Source organism: Orcinus orca, chromosome 19 (genome assembly GCF_937001465.1).
Source record: "Orcinus orca chromosome 19, mOrcOrc1.1, whole genome shotgun sequence".
Classification (NCBI taxonomy): Eukaryota; Metazoa; Chordata; class Mammalia; order Artiodactyla; family Delphinidae; genus Orcinus; species Orcinus orca.
In genome coordinates, this window is record NC_064577.1 from 50,398,016 (window position 1) to 50,419,309 (window position 21,294).

Sequence of the window (21,294 nt, forward strand, 5' to 3'; positions counted from 1 at the left end):
TGTAGCTGGGCCATTCCATAGTTACACTGAGACTAGAAGCCGTTTGGGGAAAGGGATATTTCTTTCAGTCATCAGTATAGCATTCAAACCTGTATAAAACTGATCCTAAACCTCACCACCAGAGATGCAATGGTCAACACTAAATAATTCTTTCCCTGACACCTGGGGAGGTGAGTAGCCTGACATGGCAGGCCACAGGCACACCTGCCTAGACAAAATTTGACCCTAGACAAAACTAAGTTAACTTATCACAATGAAGGGTTATCTTGCTTATGTCCAGTCTCTCTTTCATTCACCTTTTCCCTCTTCTATGTTGTCCCTTTTATCATATTCTAGGTTCCACTATGTGCTCATCTATCTTGCACTAAGAAATGCTCACAGAAGCATTGTCCAAAACAGCAAAAAAAGGGACTTCCCTGGTGGCACAGTGGTTAAGAATACGCCTGCTAATGCAGGGGACACGGGTTTGAGCCCTGGTCCGGGAAGATCCCATATGCCGTGGAGCAACTAAGCCCGTATGCCACAACTACTGAGCCTGCGCTCTAGAGCTGGTGAGCCACAACTACTGACCCCATGTGCCACAACTACTGAGCCTGCACTCTAGAGCCCGTGCTCTGCAACAAGAGAAGCCACCGCAATGAGAAGCTCACGCACCACAACGAAGACCCAATGCAGCCAAAGATAAATAAATAAAATAAAAAGTTAAAAAAAAAAGAAGTAAATAGTAATAACAATTGCATGTAAAGTGCTCACTATGTTTAATAAATAGTACCCTCAAGAATTATTTGTATAATCTTTGATGAAAAACTTTGTCCTGATAAAAGGTATTTTACTGATCAGAGAGTAAAGAAATGGGAACTTCCTTTAAGGAGAAGTAGGCCTTCCCTCAATCTTCTCTGAGAGCATAAAAAGTAGTCACCTAGCATGCTACCTTTCCATTCACAGTCAGTAGAAACTTTGGAAAATGAGATGAGAACACAGGCAACATAAAAATTGAGAGGAAAGGCATTTTAAAAATCCACATGGCTTAGAATTTTAAATCACTTGATATGAGTACATTTCAACTACACTCTAAGATATTTTGAGACAGGACATTTTACATTTTGACTGGAAATTGGAAAGATTACCAGTGGCCTCCTGAACTGGGGAAGAAATGCTACTCAAAGAAAATATATTATTTGAGAGAACAGCAGCTAAAAGTGGATACAGAGAGGAAATAAATAACTGGCCTGTGGCAGAGTTTATATTCAAACATAGATTGGTTTTGTCTAAAGCCTGTGTGTTCTTTTCATATTTCACTCCATAGCTGTCCTTACTCTTGGGATTCATTTTTTCATTCTTCCTTGCCTTAGTATCTCATAATTTTATTTTAAATTTGAACTGTTGCTGACTTTTTCTTGGTCTTTTCTCTTGATTTTTACTCTACCGTGGCAATTCACCACCCTCTTAATTGTGGGCACATAGTTTTAAACATCCTTCAAAAGGATTCCAGGACTTCCCTGGTGGCGCAGTGGTTAAGAATCCGCCTGCCAATGCAGGGGACACGGGTTTGATCCCTGGTCCGGGAAGATCCCATATGCCGCGGAGCAACTAAGCTCGTGTGCCACAACTACTGAGCCTGTGCTCTAGGGCCTGCATACCACAACTACTGAGCCCATGTGCTGCAACTGCTGAAGCCTGCATGCATAGAGCCCCTGCTCCACAACAAGAGAAGCCACCGCAATGAGAAGCCCGCGCACCGCAACTAAGAGTAGCCCCCACTTGCTACAACTAGAGAAAGCCCACGTGCAGCAACAAGACCCAACACAGCCCCCCGCAAAAAAAGGCTGTATTCCAAACTTTCTAGTTTAGTTTGATGATTTGCCATATATATATATATATATATATATATATATATATACACACCATTTATATCAGTAGTTTTTACAGTGTGAAAAGGGAGAACAATCAAAGGAGAATGTTTCTATAGCAAATTACATGTAGTATTTTCAGTTCAACTCAACAATGAGTCTAGGGAATCAATCTGACTGTTCTCCTTCCCTTTTCTGAAATAAATTGCTAAGCTATTTATTATGATATAAAAGAACAAATTTAGGTCTTCTAAAGATTCATTCTCCTGGTTTAACTTAATTTTCAGTCTAGGTTTGGTGATACTATTTATCATCATTTATTATCATCTGAACACTTATATAGCATTTCCTACTTCAAAATGTAGGAAAACAAACCATGTCAAGCTCAATTAGAGAATCTGATTAAAAGATAATTTTATTACAGACTAAGATGAAAAAGATACCCATTAGCATGTGGTAATAAAGAATTATTATTACAGCTAAGTCTAATTATTTATACTGCTTAATAGTTTATCTAGAAAAGAAGTTGATGGGTAATCCCTGTAGACAGTACTGGGGAAAAGATGAAGATATCAGGACGTTGCAACATTTGTCTGTTGCAAACAGTTTTTAAAATAAGACACACGCAAAACAAAACAAAACCACCACCCATTCCACTAGGCCTTGAATATCTTAGAATAACTTTATGCAAAACCATCTTTAAGAAGAATCACTGGAATTTCTTTTTTTTTTTTTGAGGGGCTGTGCTAGAGGAGATAGTTAAGGGGAGGGGCTACTGATTTTTTTAAATTAATTAATTAATTAATTAAATTTTGGCTGCATTGGGTCTTCATTGCCACGTACGGGCCCTCTCTAGTTGCGGCGAGTGGGGGCCACTCTTTGTTACGGTGCGCGGGCCCCTCATTGCAGTGGCCTCTCCTGTTGCAGAGTATGGGCTCTAGGCATGTGGGCTTCAGTAGCTGTGGCACGTGGGCTTAGCTGCTCCATGGCATGTGGGATCTTCCCGGACCAGGGCTCGAACCCGTGTCCCCTGCATTGACAGGAAGATTCTCAACCACTGCGCCACCAGGGAAGCCCAGGACTACTGATTTTGAAAAACATAAGGAATAAGAAATTCTAACTTTAATACATTGGCCTAAGCTTAAAGATACGTTTATTGCTATTTACTGTAGATAATTAATATAATTTCTTAGAAACTCCAAAGGCTGGGGAAACAGAAGAATCTGGGCTCTACAAATAATCTGCTGATTCTTACTGACCAGATCTTTATTTGGACGCCACCTGTTCATTTATTCACCAGATATTTATCAAGCATCTGCTATGCGTCAATCAAGATGCCAGATGCTATGGACACAACAGCGAACAAAAATAGGCATGGCCTCTGCCATTAAGAAGTTTACAGGTTAGTTGTAAAAGGACAGTAATCATACACCCTCAAACAAGAATGTAAAAATACAACTGTCAGTGCATGTAGTACACACTGCTGAGAAAAGAGGTCCCTAGGAAAGAGGGTAATTGTGACCTAGTCAGGGAAGGTGTTTTTGTGAATATAGTAGCTGAAATCCAAAGGACATTATCTAGGCCAGTGATTCTCAATGGGATTGGTGGTGACAGTGGCGGTTTACTTGCCATGGAACATTTGGCAATGTTTGGGGACATGTTTGATTGTCACAACTGGGAGACACTATTGGCATCTAGTGAGTAGAGGAAAAGGACGCAGCTAAATATCTTACAATGCACAGGACAGTCCCCCACAACAAAGACATCTTATCTGGCCTAAAATGTCAATAGTGCCAAGGTTGAGAAACCCTGAACAGGACAAAGGGAAAAGCCTGAGCAAAGACCAATGGTGAGAGACTCAAGCAGAGAAAACTATAGGGGATAGCTCATTCAAGGCTATAGAGACCCAGTAAGGAGTTTTAGCTTTATCTTAAGAATGAAGGGGAAAACAAGTGAAGGGTTTCAAGAAGTGGAGGAACTGCGGAGTGAGGACAGTGGTGGTGACAGGCTCAGGTATGATTTTTAAAAGGTTACTAACTGCAGTATGATGAACTGATTGGAAGGAAATGAAACTGGATGTGGGTGTTTGAGATAGGTAGCTAACTAATATAACTTCTTAGAAGCTCCAAAAGCTGGGGAAACAAAAGGTGGTGGTGGCAAGGATGTAGAAGTAGCTGGAAAACTTCCTTCTATAAATGTTCAGCATGGAAAAAGGAGAAAGAAAGAATGTAGGATGCTGCGTGCAAAGCCATTCCTACAATGTGTGGGTCTGTGTGGTTTGTGTGGTAGTCCTACATGTCCCTCAGAATTCTCTCAAGGTGGCACAATAATCTCTAGGAACGGATGAAATGTCTTCTTATTTTAAAAAAAGGGACAAGAATATTCCCTCTTTCTTTTCGAATGTGATATATGGTGACTTATAAATCACTTTGTAAGAATTCAGGCAACAAAAAACTGGAGTAATTAAAATTTAATTTACAAGCCATAATCCATATTTCTAATCAGAAGCTTAGGAAGTAATAAAATCATTAGCTGGCTCCACTGAGTATATTCTCAAGAATATGTTTTTCCTCAATTATTACATTAATACCTAAGTAGAAAATATTAAAAACTATTTTATCATAGAATATATCATACATAGAAAAGAGTAAGTATAATATATAGTGCATGGTTCAAAGAATAATAAAACTAATACTCATGAGCTCACTACCAAGTGGCAGTTGTTTAATAGTGAATATTTTCATAAACATCTTGTTTTATAAATGGCTTTTAAAATAGAGATTTGTGTTAAAACTACATAAAGGGCATTCCAACTTAACACTTTTCCACCATAGGGCAGTTAACTCTATTAAATGAAAACAAAACCTCTCACCTGTAAACACTGAATAAAAAATCATATATTGAAAAAAAAAGGGTTCATTTAATATCCGGTAGGATTCACATTCCAGTTGACATTAATTTGATTAACTAAACAGGTCTTTCTTTACTGTTTTATCAAAGTAAACTCCAAAAAATTTGTGACACTGTCATTTAAAACGTATGTTAAAACTGGTCTGACTTCTTTAAACACAAAAATAAATGCTTTGGATAGTTTAGCCTTTTAAAATGGCCTAATTTTTCTCTAGTGAAGTAATAGATTCAGAACACATATTTTGGTAATATCTTATCATGCCTTATTTAATGAAATATTAATATTTTATGTAAGATTTATATATAAATGAAATACAACTGTGTATCTGGCATCCAATTTTGGCTAAAAGTCATAGCATTGTACCAAAGCACCATTAAACTCTAACTATATACACATGTCTTTTACATAAAGAGAATTTCATACTTCTTTGGAGGGGCAAGTCTAAAACTGCAAAGCTTCTTTTAAATCAAGAATTATATGACTTGATACATGTTTGGTTTAAAATTAAACAAGGATAATCTGAGCTTCATCCTTCCCTGCTGTAGGGAACGAGGTTCATCTTCAATTTAAATAATAACAGGGCAAAAGATTTTTCCTTCTCAAAAAATAAAGAGCTATCACAAAAATTCTATACCAACGAAGTCTTTTTTATATATTTCTTCCCATTCAAACCATGATAATATTAGTCCTTAAAGAATTACTCACCCAATGAAAGCGACCATCTGCTCCACTATGTGTTTGCTGAATGTTATGATAACGAAGATTTTCTGTAAAGAAAATGCCAGTTAAAATAAATATTTCTCATCAAAAAAAAAAAAAAAAACCACAATATAAATTCACAATTCTGATAATAGTCTAAAAAGGTGACCATGCTGCTGCTAATTGCAATTTAAAAAAATTTTAAGAAACAAAACAAAACACCATTTGACAAATGCTATGTACTTTGTATTTTAAAGATGTTTTTCCTTAAGCACAGTTCTAGTCTTGCCAGGATACGTGACCATGTCTGAGGGAGAAATGTGAGTCATGAAACCCAAGGCTGGGTGGATGTTCCACATGTTCTATGTGTTTTATTTTATTTTATTTATTTATTTTTGGCTGTGTTGGGTCTTCATTGCTGTGCGTGGGCTTTCTCTAGTTGCAGAGAGCGGGGGCTACTCTTCGTTGCGGTGCGAGGGCTTCTCATTGTGGTGGTTTCTCTTGTTGCAGAGCACAGACTCCTGGCATGCGGGCTTCAGCAGTTGTGGCATGTGGGCTCAGTAATTGTGGCTCACGGGCTTAGCTACTCTGCGGCATATGGGATCTTCCTGGACCAGGGCTTGAACCCGTGTCCCCTGCATTGGCAGGCGGATTCTTAACCACTGCGCCACCAGGGAAGCCCGTTCTATGTATTTTAGAATGGTGTATACAACTAAAGTCATGGGTTCCCATATAGCCTCCACCACTGAAATTAAAGCTTTTCAGCCTGATGATAGGTGTCTGGGCTAAATCTAATCAAGAGGATCTTTGAAAAGACTATGTCCTTCCTGGACAGTTCTTATAAAAGTATCATGAAAGTTCCATTCTCAGATCCTGAATGAGCTTGGAATTTCAGGTTTCGGGTACAAGCAAAGGCATCAACAAGTTTTGGGGGATCGTTATCAGACCTGGGTCATTGCCAATTTGGTATTATTGAGGGATTCTTTATTAATTAAAGATGTTGATATGTAACTTACAAGTAAAGATGCCTTTAGGCTAACAGGTAGCAAATATTTTCAACTCAACAAATGTTACAAGAAGTATTTACTATGGAAAATATAAGCATTATGAAGGGCTTTCAGGGAACACAAAGATGGGAAGAATACTTCTTCAATACCCTGAAGAAATTAAAAAATTTTTCTATACATAGTAGAAAGATGGTTAAGTACAAAAGATATAAACTGTAAATGCCATTAGCAGTGAAAACAATGTGTTACAGAAGTTGAGAGAAAGAAAAGGTCATATAAGTACAATTAATTAGAGATTCAAGAAGGTGATATTAAGGTTTAGCTTTAAAGGACTGAGAATAATTCTCTGAATAAATATGACTAATTCTAGATTCTCTCTCCCAGTTCCTGATAACAAACTCTCCAGTGCTTTGTTACTGTTGTTAAATCGTAACTATAGCCTATGTAACCAAATGGGAGGGAAGAGAAATAAAATAAATAACAATAGTCTTCTTTTTAGCCATCCATTATGAATCTCAGGAAAGTGGCTAATTCAGACTAAAGCTCATTATTTCAGGTAGAAGACTAATAAGGCAATGATATTTTCTTAATGTCCTACAGTTAACAAAGACATTGGCAGCTGCACAGCTGGATATGTGTGAGGAAATAAGACTAAAAAAATAAGTTCACAGTCCTTTTTGGTGTTTGTTTATGTATCTATTAATGTGAAAAAGGTATTTACTTATCTCATGAAAAAAGTAAGCACATATAGATATCAAACAATTACAAGATGGATGATGATTTATCAACAATCCTACACAAATGGTGTATGAAGATTATGAAACTAATAAGACAATTACAAGAGATCATTTAGGGAGAAAAGCATTAATATATGGGGACTCTTCTAGTATCCATACTAAAAGCCAGTTAATTGGAGCTATAAATCTTTTTTTTTTTTTTTTTTTGCGGGACGCGGACCTCTCACTGTTGTGGCCTCTCCCGTTACGGAGCCCAGGCTCTGGACGCGCAGGCTCAGCGGCCATGGCTCACGGGCCCAGCCACTCCGCGGCATGTGGGATCTTCCCAGACCGGGGCACGAACCCATGTCCCCTGCATCGGCAGGCAGACTCTCAACCACTGCGCCACCAGGAAAGCCCAGGAGCTATAAATCTTTTACTAAGAAACAGAGGTAATGGTTTGCCTCTCAGTGATTTCACCACCACGTGTTCCCTACCATCATTTCCTAACATTCAAAATAAGCCAATGCCCAGATAATTGCACAATTAGACTTTCTTGAAACAAAACAAGACTTTCTTCTTATATATAACAGCTTGAAAATTCACTGTGCTGGGCAAGACATTTAAGAACATATGTCTCAGAATCATTCAAGCTTGAGGTCTGGGTGGGGATTCTACCAAATAAACAAAAGGCACAGATCCCCAAAGAGCCCAGTCAGCCATGTCAACCATGTGCACAGAGGAAATAAGGGTAGAGTAGGAATAATTAAAAATATATATATATGGGTGTAGGGAACTAATGGTGCCAGAATAAACAAAGAAGAAACTATGTATCTATAAAAGAAGGGTCCTCCAATGGAAAGAAGTATCTTAGACTGATTCATATATTAAATATTTATCGAGTGCCAAGGACATGTCAGATGCTATTCTAGGCACTAGAATACCTTAGGGAGCTAAGAAACAAAAACCTCTGCCCTCATGGAGCTTATATTTCTGCACACGTATGTGTGGCGGTAGGGGGAAAGTTGAAAGGCAATAAATAATACACATGATAAGTAAATTATACGGTACATGAAATATTATATGAGTATGTTGACTCCTTATTTTCTTCATCATTTAGGAGAAAGGAAATATTTCTAAGGGAACTTCTACAGGCTGAGGAATTGAACTTGTCCAGTAGAAAGAGAAATCCTTAATTAACATTATTAGGTGGGCTGATTTCAAACTTTTAGGGGAGGTTTAACAGATAGCACGATTTTGGTTTGAATTCTAGTCCCTCCCATCTATGAAATGGGGATAATAACCACCTCACAGGATTGTTCTGAGATAACCATGCAAACTGCCTGGCACAGGTCCTGATAAACAGCAGGTATTAAACAATTCAGTTTTCGTGATCATATAAATACAGTTAAGAAGGCATTGCAAAAGAGTGGAAAGAACACTGAACTTGAAGCTGACTCTGGTTCAAATTCCAGCTGTTACTTATTCTTTTAGGCAACTATTACCTATTTCCCTCTCTAAGTTTGATAATTACAAAATGGGAGTAGTAATTTCTCTATCCCAGGATTATAAGAATTAAATCGGGTGGCATACACTTTAAAGTGTAAAGGACTATATTAAAACATTAAGCATTATTATGATAACTTGAAAAAATCTACTGAGAATGTTAAAAAAATATACTATTTTTGAATATGCTATAATGAAAAGTCTGATAAGTTACATACCCTATAACTATAGGGTACTTTTAGCATAATATATTTTATTGTATTTTATAGAAAGTTAGTACATAAAGCAGGATACATTAAATTTATGGATTCCTAGAAAAGTTGCTGTTATAAAGGGAATTAAAATAATCTGTTATTGTTCCTTAGGTATTAATACTTTCAAAGGACTTCAAAAAGCCAAATGATTTTATCATTTGAAAAACCCTATTATAGTATTTTAAATCTTTCCCAAAGTAACTAGCATTCCAGTATTTAAAAACCCATCGTCATTGAACAATACACTTAACGTAAGTAGGAGCAATTATATTCCTTGAAGGAGGAAAAATAAAGCCTTGAAATTCTGAGTGATTAGCATGGCCAGAGAGTAGATGACAAGCTCAATAAACTCATCCTAAACGCCCAAGTCTAATATGAGAAACTGGGCAAGTAGAAGCAGCTGAAGTTTTCCTTTTTCATTCTTCTCTTCTAAGAACTGGAGGTAAAGAGGTGGTAAGCAAAAACTTGGGGAATAGATGTGCTTTTAATTATTCAGGAATCAGACCAGGGCATAGACATTACTCACTGTTCTTGCCCTTCCTTTGGTGAATGCTTCCTTCTTGCAAACCTCATTAATGAAGACATTCTTTCCACGTTAATTTTATTTTATTCTAGTAAGATTTGCCTTTTATACCACACCTATCGATTCATATCACAGTCCTAGAAGCATATATCCATTTCCTCTCATTTAAGTTATTGGCCTCTTTTCTCTCCCCTATTTACACACACACACACACACACACACACACACACACACACACACAGCCCTATCCTAAAGATTTTGTTCAGAGTGTCTTTGAAGACCAACAGATTCTCACATCTCTAACCAAAACCCACATCTCTTCGCCTCCTCCGGGCCCCTTTCTTCCCCATTGTCCACATTAACATCTGGCTGGTATTTTGTAAAGGATATTTGTGCCTTGAGAGGAAGTGTTATATATAGAACGTGAGAAAGAAAAGTAGAATTAATGAAAGGGGCTACTTCCTCAGCCTATGGTCAGTAAGGATAAAACATCTTTGGACTACGTATGTTAATATGGTGTGCATTTTCCTATACAGGAACACTATTTTCGTTTGGTAAAATTCTTGGATAAACAGTTTCACAAGGCAAAAGTGAAATAAAGAAAGAAAGAGAGAAAGGAAGGGAGGGAGGAAAAAAGAAGGAAAGAAATAAAACAAGGAAAAAAAATAATAAAGGGGAAAAACTTTCCAATAGGAGTAGGGAAAACCTGCCCGAAATCCACTAACTTCCAAACGATGTTCCGTGGCTGAACACCTAAGCATGCTACCAACCAAGAAGCAGAACCAAAATCTTAACAATTTGCCTTGGAGAGAGCAAGGAGAATATGTTTTCAGTGTCTTTTAAGGGGTTCATCATCATTAAACAGGGAGTCAAAAGGGTATAATTACCTGGATATGCATTTTAATTATTGCTTTTCCAATCAGGGTTGCACCAAAGAAAGTCCAAAAAGGTACAAGAAAGTGTCCACATGTTATTCCAGCCAGATCAAACAGAGGATTTGGAATCTATTTAAAAAAAGAAAAAATTAAAATGGAACGTCCATAAATAATCCAAAAAACAGTTTAATTTTACCACCTATAGGTGTGTGGAATTATGTGTTAAGCCTTGTCTACCACTGGAAAGAGAGGTATGGGTTCCCTGATCAGTACTAGACTGTCTGGATAGTTTGACAAGTATTCTAATGTCTCTATAAGTTGTGTCACATATTCATCCCAGGCAGTTGCTTAATTTGTTCAAAGCAAACACAGCTGTCCTTTTGTTTGCACTACTTATGACTAATGCCCCATAAATATACTTTTTTTCATCCCATTAAAACTGGATAAAGCCAATGGATCAACAGGAATTTAATTCCATTCAGTAGATACTTGACCATTTGGTAGCTGTTTTATAAGGTGAGGTATAAATGAAGAAAAAGATTATCTAGAAAGTACTCACATCTACAGAAAACATTCTTGTAAATTCACAAATACATTTATAGGTGGCCATGCTTTCATTTCTCAACATAAAGTAAAATACAAATAATGAATTTTTCCTATCTATGACAGCCCAAGGCCATGGGGTCATGTGATTCATTCTACAAAGAAAATCAAGGGTGGAAATACAAGAGCACAGATTCAGATGTTGTGAATACTCAGTCCCAGACAAAGAAGTGATTCACAACAAATACCTTTTCTGAACATTCCCACGTTTCAAGAATGCTAATAGATAATTTCATGTAAAAATGCAAAGAAACCACAAGCTCTTTTTGAGCACTTCATCCATTTTTCTCCCACAGAGGTACTCTTGTCCTGTGTCTGTTGGTGGAACCATTTATAAGCTAATTAATTTATATAATTTTGTGTTTGGACTTTCAAATAAAAGCCCAGTTGTTTAAAAGGTATTTGTCACAAATGTTCTTTCAAAAACAATAACATAACTAAATCAGAATTCAAGTATTCTTCTGTTAATAAAACTCAGATTCAATAGCTTAATTTTATTTTTCTTATCCAAATTCAAATGCTTTATGCAATTGCATCTGTCTTATAACCATTTAATAACAATGTCACTTCCACATCCTTACAACTGTCATTTCTTATATTTTCTCATATGACTCTCACAACTCCATGAATTAAAATTTTAATTGTTTTCCTTTATTATCAGGCTCCACAGCATATTGAAATGGAAATTAAAGTACACAAGATATGTAATCAGAGTAGATAAAAATTAGAAGTTTTATGTTGGATACTCTCAGAAGAGCATAATCAACGAATTTGTTGTTACATATGCATGTTACTTTTTTCAATTGTTAACTAAATACACAGAAAGGAAGATTAGAATTAAAAGAACTACTAAGTAGCTTTGAGATTTTCCCTCAATTACGAGTTTTACCTTAGCTTAAATGTTAACAACAAAATAACTAACTAATAAATAAACTTCTGGGCTTCTCTGGTGGCACAGTTTAAGAATTAACTGTTTAAGAATCCGCCTGCCAATGCAGGGGACACGGGTTTGAGCCCTGGTCCGGGAAGATCCCACGTGCTGCGGAGCAACTAAACACGTGTGCCACAACTACTGAGCCTGAGCTCTAGAGCCAGCGAGCCACTGGCTCTAGAGCCAGTGCGCCACAACTACTGAAGCTCGCATGCCTAGAGCCCGTGCTCCGCAACAAGAGAAACCGCGGCAACGAGAAGCCCACGCACCACAATGAAGAGTAGCCCCCACTTGCCTCAATTAGGGAAAGCCCGTGCACAGCAACAGAGACCCAATGCAGCCAAATATAAATAAAATAAATAAATAAATTTATCAAAAACGAACTTCTTCCTACCTTACCCTCTACTTACCTTCTTACCTTAAATCAAGTACACATACTTTTAATACTTTAATATAAGTATTAACAATTTCCTAGTAAAAAGTTCTTAGAGGGTCAAATCGATCTATTAATTTATGTTGGCTATTGACTATTCCTAGTCAAATATAAAGAAGATTGGCTAAAAAAAAAAAAAAGATTGGCTAGTATAGAAAGTGGAATTTTAGCAGGGAAGACACAGGCATAGATGAGTGCCAAAGAATAAATATTTTTTGCTTTAATAAATCAAAGGTTCTTGTATTTTCCCCAGGAATAATGAAAGCTAACTTGTATTGAGTTGTTAGGTACTTTTCTAAGGTTTCTACATCATCAACTCACTTAATTCCCAAAACAATGCTATATGATATTACATCCATTTTATAGGAAAAGTGAGACAGACAGATTAAGCAATTTGTCCAGTATTAATGGCAGCAGAGCATGATTTCAGGATTTCAACCCAGGCAACATGGCTCTCACACTGTTCTCTTAGCTTCTAAACTAAGGACATTATCGTTCTTTAGTCCTCTCAGCTTAATCCTATTCTGCTGGGCTTCCACAGCACCTTTCACTTATTATTGTATTTAAACTGTCTCCCTCACTAGACTTCAGAATCCTTGAGGAAAGGGAATACAGCTTTCACTTCTTCATCCAAGCAGTCAGGGGTTGATACAAAGCTGATGAATAACAATAAAAAATGGTTGAGCTCTGTCTTAGTTCACCTTCCAGGCACTGTGTTAGTTCATATATATTATCTTAAATCCTCACATCAACCTTTGTAATGAGTGTCTTACTAACTCATTAAAAAAAAAAAAATTATTTATTTATTTAGGCTGCACTGGGTCTTAGTTGCGGCACGTGGGATCTTCATTGTGGCATGCAGGATCTTTAGTTGCGGCATACATGCAGGATCTAGTTCCCCGACCAGGGATCGAACCCGGGCCCCCTGCATTGGGAGTGCGGAGTCTTACACAGTGGACCACCAGGGAAGTCCCTATTGCCCCATTTTAAACATTAGAAAACTAGGGCTCAAGGAGAGTAAATTGACACTAAGACTACATAGCTAAGAGGCAAACCTGGTTTAGGAACCCAAGTAAGCCTGACTCCAAAACCAATTCTCATCCCACTACGTCACACTACAACATACCTACACATTGCTCAAATAGTTGAGATCAATATTGTGATAAAGAGCTTCTACACTGAAAAGAAAAGTTAGATTACAAAAATTTCTAGTATAGCCAGGGTCAAAAGATAGTAATTGAGGCACATGTATAGTTTAGAATATCTCTAGAATGTTGATATCACATTAGAAATTTTGGCACCAAATGTCTTCCCTTTTTGGCCATTTACTTTGCTAAGGTGAGGAAAGGGGTACTCAAGGATATATTCAAGTTCTAATACATAATGGATAAAGTAACTGTGGGTCAGTAGACAATAATTTTCTGAATTTTACTTATAATTGAAGCTTTTATCATATCAACTAGATACATCTAGTTATTCTGGTCAAATCTACCACTGAACTACCAAGAATTGTGTACAGACTACCAAAGAAAACTTTGACCAAAACACCCCATTTCAAATGTAACTGTATCTATTATATTAGAAAAGGACCAGGATAAACACCAACTCATCAAGGAATGTCAATTTCATAAATCTGCAATTTGAGACATTGAGTTTTTTTTTATAGAGTTATTTTTTTATATACAGTTAGTAACTTCTTTTTTCTTTTTTTAAATTTTATTTTTATTTTTGGCTGTGCTGGGTCTTCATCGCTGTATACAGGCTTTCTCTAGTTGCGGAGAGCAGGGGCCACTCTTTGTTGTGGTGCGTGGGATTCTCATTGTTGTGGCTTCTCTTGTTGCGAAGCATGGGCTCTAGGCACGCGGGCTTCAGTAGTTGTGGCACGTGGGCTCAGTAGTCGTGGCTCGTGGGCTCTGGAGTGCAGGCTCAGTAGTTGCAGTGCATGGGCTTAGTTGCTCTGAGGCATGTGGGATCTTCCCGGACTAGGGTTTGAACCTGTGTCCCCTGCATTGGCAGGCAGATTCCTAACTACCACGCCACCAGGGAAGTCCTAATTAAGTTTTTGACACAAATAGCTTCTTAATTCACTGTAGCCAAAGATGTCCTTAACCTTGCCACAGATGTTTCAATTACCTAGCTAGGTGTTAAAGTCACTTAAGGAGGTTTTATATGAATTCTTCCTTATAACTAATGCCTGAAGCTTTGGAAAAAGACTACCTATCTGTAACTCTGGAAAGAATGAAGTCATTGTTATTTGCTTAAATGCACTTCATTATATATTCTTCATGAGAAAGATGGATTTTGTCTCTTTTTTCTTACTGAATCAAGCCATTTAGGTCTGAAGTCATCATGGTATGATAAAATGCTTGAAAGTCAATAAACAACATAGAAACCTATCCAACAGAAAACAGCTCATTTGATCAGTAAGGTGAATGATTAATAACATTATATACCTGTTAAAAGTGATAATTATTTTTTCATTCAGTCATGTACTTTTTTTTTTTTTTTTGCGGTATGCGGGACTCTCACTGTTGTGGCCTCTCCCGCTGCGGAGCACAGGCTCCAGAGGCACATTCTCAGCGGCCATGGCTCACGGGCTTAGCCGCTCCGCGGCATGTGGGATCTTCCTGGACCGGGGAATGAACCCGCGTCCCCTGCATCACCAGGCAGACTCTCAACCACTGCGCCACCAAGGGAAGCCCCAGTCATGTACTTTTAAAAACAAATTGGATCGAAATATAAATCTACTATTTTTTTTTTAAAGAAGATGTTGGGGGTAGGAGTTTATTAATTAATTAATTAATTTTTGCTGTGTTGGGTCTTTGTTTCTGTGTGAGGGCTTTCTCTAGTTGTGGCAAGCAGGGGCCACTCTTCATTAAGTCTACTATTTAAATACAATTCACTTACCGAAGCACAGGCCAAAATTCCAAAAAATCCAACCTTCTGTACTAGGTTTTGAACTGCCAGTTTAGCCCGGGAGGCGAAGTCCTGTATAAAAGGAGGATATCAAAACATTAATGAAAAGTAGAAGGAAGAAAGAAAGATGGCTCTTTACAGAGTTTATAATATCAAATGTCTCATAATCTGAAATCATTGATTCATTTAATAAGATGAATGATTTAAAAAAAATCACAGCAGGGTGCACTGAAAAGCATGCAAATAAAATCTTGATAAAACATTAACTACACATCCTTAAAGATAAACTTTTATCACATTTCAAGAATAAGCCAAAACACCGTTACTTTATTTTTTGGGTTCTCTCTGGATTAGCTAGGGATGAACAAAATGTTATAAACCAACCATGAACCAACCCATTCTTTTGGAAATGCTAGTCTACCACATATCTCTTTCTCTTTCCTTTAATTAACTCATCAGACTTACTCCCTCATTAATATCAGGGTAGGAAACCACAGGATTTTTCAAGATAGCCAATGAAGACACCTCTACTGATCATTGGCCAAAAGATGGAAAAAAAACAGTTATGTGGCAATAACTAACCATTCATTACCCCACAAAACAAAGAACATCCTACATTTACACAGTTTGTGCTAGTTATATAAAACGGTTTTCACAAACATTTTATTGGAGCCTTTCAATAATTCTCGGGTGTAGGCAGAGTAGATACTTCAGGCTCTAAAATCACTGCTCTTTTTATTTCACTCTTCTACCTCCCAGGCTGAAACATGCATTTGGCTGGCCAATTTATTTCCACGATTTTCTTTTCTAGCATGAGGGTGCTGTAATTACATATATTTTTTCTTAAAAGTACCAGTCTGAAATTTGACTTTACCTGTTTTCTGGTTTTGAAATGGTATATACTCCAATCAAAATTTCAATGAAAATAACTGATACAATTAAAAGATATTAGCTAATGTGTGAATGTCTTTTTAGAAGTGTTCACGTCATAGAACACTCCTCTCTCTTTAGCTCAACATACTCTAATAGTCAACAATCTTATAGAATGGTCATAATATAAGTGATAGAAGGTTCCTTCATAGACCAGGAAGAGGGTTTAAAGCACTTCCCTAATCCACAACAGAAGTTGTAGATTCAAAAGACAAACACACAAAACCACTTTAACCCATAATATTATGTTGAACAGCTGTATCAAAGTACAACAGTGAAGACTGAAATTAAAAAAAAAAAAGACCTTCCACCTACTTACTTGCTGAGGATGGTGAGAAAGTCAAAGGAATTAAACCAATAATATATATTTGAAAAGATATTAACAGGGCTTCCCTGGTGGCACAATGGTTAGGAGTCTGCCTGTCAATGCAGGGGACACGGGTTCGAGCCCTTGTCTGGGAGGATCCCACATGCAGGGGAGCAACTAGGCCCGTGCGCCACGACTACTGAGCCTGCGCTCTAGAGCCCAAGAGCCACAACTACTGAGCCTGTGTGCCATAACTACTGAAGCCCACGTGCCTAGAGCCTGTGTTCAGCAACAAGAGAGGCCACTGCGATGAGAGGCCCATGCACCGCCACAAAGAGTAGCCCCCGCTCACCACAACTAGAGAAAGCCCGTGAGCAGCAACGAAGGCCCAGCACAGCCAAAAATAAACAAATAAAATAAATTTAAAAAAGAGATATTAACAGATATTAACAGTTAATACAAATACTTTCAAGTTCAAACATATAGGCTATCAAAGTTAATCATTAACTAAATTCTACAATGCAATTTTGTAATTTTGCAATGTATTTTCAAAGACAGAATTTTTCTTTTTGGGATTAGGCTTACTCGTCTAGTAAATAAAATATATCAGATTTAATATTTTTAAACAACTAAATTACTGCTGCAAAAGGTTCTCTGTATTTTTTTTCATATTTCTAACTGAAGACTTAATTTTTTTCTTAAATTAACATTGACTGCATTAAGAGTGAAATACTGATTTTATTGATTTAAAAACTGGTTAGGAATACATAATGAAATCAGTTTTCCTATATAACTTATTTAAAACTATACATCCAATTGTCTTGAATAATTTACATAAGTCACAAATTACTAAATTTGTAATTCATCAGAGCACTAAATAAAAACTGGTCATAATGAATAGAAATGTTTTGAGTTTTAAAAATACCAAATAATACTATTATATTATAAATTAGTTATGAAATTTTAATTAATATAGCCCAAGAGTTAAAAATATAAATTCAGGAAAACGCCTTCCTTCACAGCCCTTGATATCTTCATAGCAGATCTACTTTAGTGAAAGATGGTACTCAATTATGAAGAAAAAGTAAAACAAAACAAAAACTATACAAATTTTATTTTAAAGACAACAAAACTTTTTATAAACCTATTTGCCAAGTCAGACTAATGTGGGAACATTTTTCTATCGCAGCATTTATGCAGTCTTCAGTATATAAAATTACAAAAAATTAGTTTTTTGCATAAAATAGTGTAGACAAGATCAACAAGGTGTTGTATATAAAAGGTATGCTATCCTGTTTTCCTTTATCTTAATTTCAAGGCTTTAGATTCTTATATTTATTTCAACCAAGTGACTATGATAGTGTCATCATTTTAAACTGATGGTATTTTTCTATTATAGAGATACATTTAAATTGAAAAAGAGGTATGATTATACTAATTGGCTTATATAAAGGAAAAAATGTTTAACATTATGCAGATCAGCTAACATACAAACTAACAAAAATATTTAAGCCTAGAGAAGTTCAAGGAATCATATTTTTTAAAACATCCTGAAAGTAAGGAACTATTTTATCCCTTGGCAGAATCTCTTTACTTAACAGAAATTAGACAAGAAAAAAATGAAAATAAACTCCTTGTTCTTTCGGATGCCTGGGTGCCCATCATCAATTATCCTTAACGGTGCTTCAAGAATCTTTGTTTGAAGGAAAAGCGTTACTCTACCCAAACAAGTATAATAGAAAGTTCCCTTTACTCTTTTAATTAATTTTTAGCTGGCATATTTTACAAGGAAAATAAGTTAAGTGCCTTTTTAATGGGGAGTTTTACTTTTTAAAAAGTCTGAAAGTCATCTAATGAAAATGGATTTCATAAATCTTACTATGTGTTACACACACACACACACACACACACACACACACATACACACCATGACCATGCTACTTTCACTTCCTATAATTTATTTTCCAGGTCTTTCACAATATTCTTGGAATTAAAATTACATTTATATATTAATAATTCATAAAAGTTTATTTAAATTAAGCTAATAAGTCTGCACAGTTGCTTTCATCACAAGAAACCAACAGAAGCTGAGTATGCAGCTCGAGGAAGAATTTTCTTGATGTTTTTCCTTGCCGGAGTAATGAAAACAAACTCAAGGCAGCATTACACTAGTATTTGCACCAAATCTGAAATACTTTACAGTAGTAAATTAACTCATGTTTAGATTTCATAAACACAACTATATTTTGTTGTTTTTATTTTAAACTTATTTCACATTTAAAGTCATATTCAAAACTTACTGATATGGGTTTAAAGGCTTTGTTAACATTTATTAAAAACATCATTTTTTAATTGTCTAAAATGTTCTACATCTTAAAGGTAATTATATGTTCCTTGTTTGTTGCTCTGCAATTTTAGAAGTTATTTTTAAACAACTTCAGTACTTCTTCATTATTTGCATTTATTTGACAGCTTTCTAATGATGTAAAGCTAACATTTTCTATGCATTAAAATATTTCTGTTTGTGTTTGCTTTTAAAGTAAAGAGAGAAAAATGTACTATAGGTATAATATTAGACAATAAACACAACTCTCTCTCTCTCACACACACACACACACACACACACGCACACAAAAACAGGGAAAAAACCCTTCTTTTACTAAAGTTTAAAAAGAACAATATCAAACAAAATTTGCTATTCTTTTTAGGCCATCAGATAAAATAAACTAGCCAAGAAAAACTGTGCTCCAATAATAATAAACAACAATAATTTAAAGGAAAAGTTTAACAAATTAATATGTGAGATTCAAAATTCAAGTTAAATATCAAATTAATATTTCATTTTAATCGTTTTCTTTTTTTGCGTTTGTGGGAACTGTGTAGCAAGTTCAATCTGATTACTTACTTCCTCAACTGTCATTCTTCATTAAAAAAAAATCTGTACAACTAAAACCAAATTCCTTTTAATAGTTTCATTTCGCTGGATTCACATTTCACAACGCTCAAGTATTTCACAATTTTAAGTGCCTGAGAGGGGTTTCATCCTCTAGCTCTATCTAAATAAGCAGCATGCATTTACAACTAGTAATCATATATCATTTTCTACTTTTTAAAAGTAAATAAACAAAATACAAGTAAATAAAATTATCTTTCCCACTCCTACTGATAGTGATTATGTACGTAACCAATCGTGCTTCTGAAAGTAAGAATGAGAGACACCAGGAACATTTCTCCAATGACTACAGAAGGCAGATGAAGAAAAGTTACAATAAGTCCTTACTACTGAGATTTCAAGGATTAATAAAGAAAAACAGACAATGCCTTCAAGTATGAATATTCCTGCACTACTTTTGTTTCACATTTCGTCTTCCTAAGAAATATATTTAAGATTAAGAAAAGAGAAACTGTACAGCTAATTATAATAATTAGCTTGCAAAATACTAATTTTTGAACTGAAGAAGTCAACTTAGATCTAAATATATAAAATAATGTTTATCTTCAAATGGTAACAGAAAATCTTTTCATTTTCATGATAAGGGATCACATTAAATTCCAAGATTTCTTTCAAAGCAACAGATAATCCCTAAACATGTAAAATGAATGCATTATTACTGGAGGTAAGTATGTATTCGGTTAATACCTTATGTTAGTTTGAGCTGAACTATCACCATCAGTGTGAGGTAACTGGTCAGCAGTTTTATAAATTAACTGCCTTCTTAACATGTTATATGTTAAAACTTCTTTTCTTTAAAATATATATATATTTTAAAGGATTTTATCTTATTTTTATTTTTTTTGGCTGTGCCGTGTGGCTTGCGGTACCTTAGTTCCCCGACTAGGGATTGAACCTGGGCCCCTGGCACTGAAAGCCTGGAATCCTAACCAATGGACCACCAGGGAATTCCCTATGTTAAAACTTCTGCTGAGCTATTGCTCTTCTTGGGTTTGACACTGAAGTGGCTGCAGGGTCAATACTAAAAACCACAGAGCAACTGTTTCAATAATTTCTTGTGTATAAGAGGAATTTGTGTTAATATCTACTGTATTTGTGAAGTTCTTTTGGCATCTAAAAATGACTTGTTAATTCCTGTGTCCCAGTCAAATATGTTGTGTCATATTATTCTCTATTAACCAGAAATGGAGCTAAATAGTAATGATGACTTAATGTTGTAAGCTGTTTCAGCATCATGGACAATCAGTTTGAAATATTAACTTGTTAAGATCCTAATAACCATGTAATTAAGTATTTTCTACAATGACTAATATTTTACACATGGTAAAGAACACAGTTAATGGGTACGATTAATTATTATCTTCACAGAAACTACAATGAAACATAACTCATAATTTTTAAATCTTTCTCCTCTTAAAAACAGAATAAAGGGCTTCCCTGGTGGCACAGTGGTTGAGAGTTCGCCTGCCGACGCAGGGGACACGGGTTCATGCCCCGGTCTGGGAAGATCCCACATGCCGCGGAGTGGCTGGGCCTGTGAGCAATGGCCGCTGAGCCTGCACATCCAGAGCCTGTGCTCCGCAACAGGAGAAGCCACAACAGTGAGAGGCCCGCGTACCGCAAACAAAACAAAACAAAACAGAATAAAATGTTTCCTAACTGCAATTTCCTACCTGTTATCAGGACTCTTTATGAGCTATTTTCACAGAAAGATATAGAGCATTAATTTATTAAATTCAAAGTGAACAAAATAGTTTACTTTAGTGTTGACATCCTCAACAATATCATTAATGTAACTGATGTTTTTAATATTGCATATTTGAGGTCTCCTTTAAATGTAGTATAATTTCAAAAGAGTCACATATCATCTATTCTTTTTT

General features: G+C 36.0%; 1 protein-coding gene across 5 annotated transcripts in view; it reads right to left on the bottom strand.

Annotated features, from left to right (window-relative positions):
- Positions 1-21,294, bottom strand: part of VMP1 (vacuole membrane protein 1) — a 131,396-nt gene that overhangs the window by 14,697 nt on the left and 95,405 nt on the right. For 4 of the 5 annotated variants that reach the window (XM_004271748.4, XM_033431653.2, XM_033431654.2 and 1 more), the window contains 3 exons: positions 15,216-15,296; positions 10,354-10,470; positions 5,467-5,528 (listed from right to left, as the gene is read on the bottom strand). In XM_004271748.4, the coding sequence (XP_004271796.1) occupies positions 5,467-5,528; positions 10,354-10,470; positions 15,216-15,296 (260 nt within the window). The remainder of the gene's footprint in view (positions 1-5,466; positions 5,529-10,353; positions 10,471-15,215; positions 15,297-21,294) is intronic. The other variant, XM_049702334.1, reaches the window with a different exon arrangement.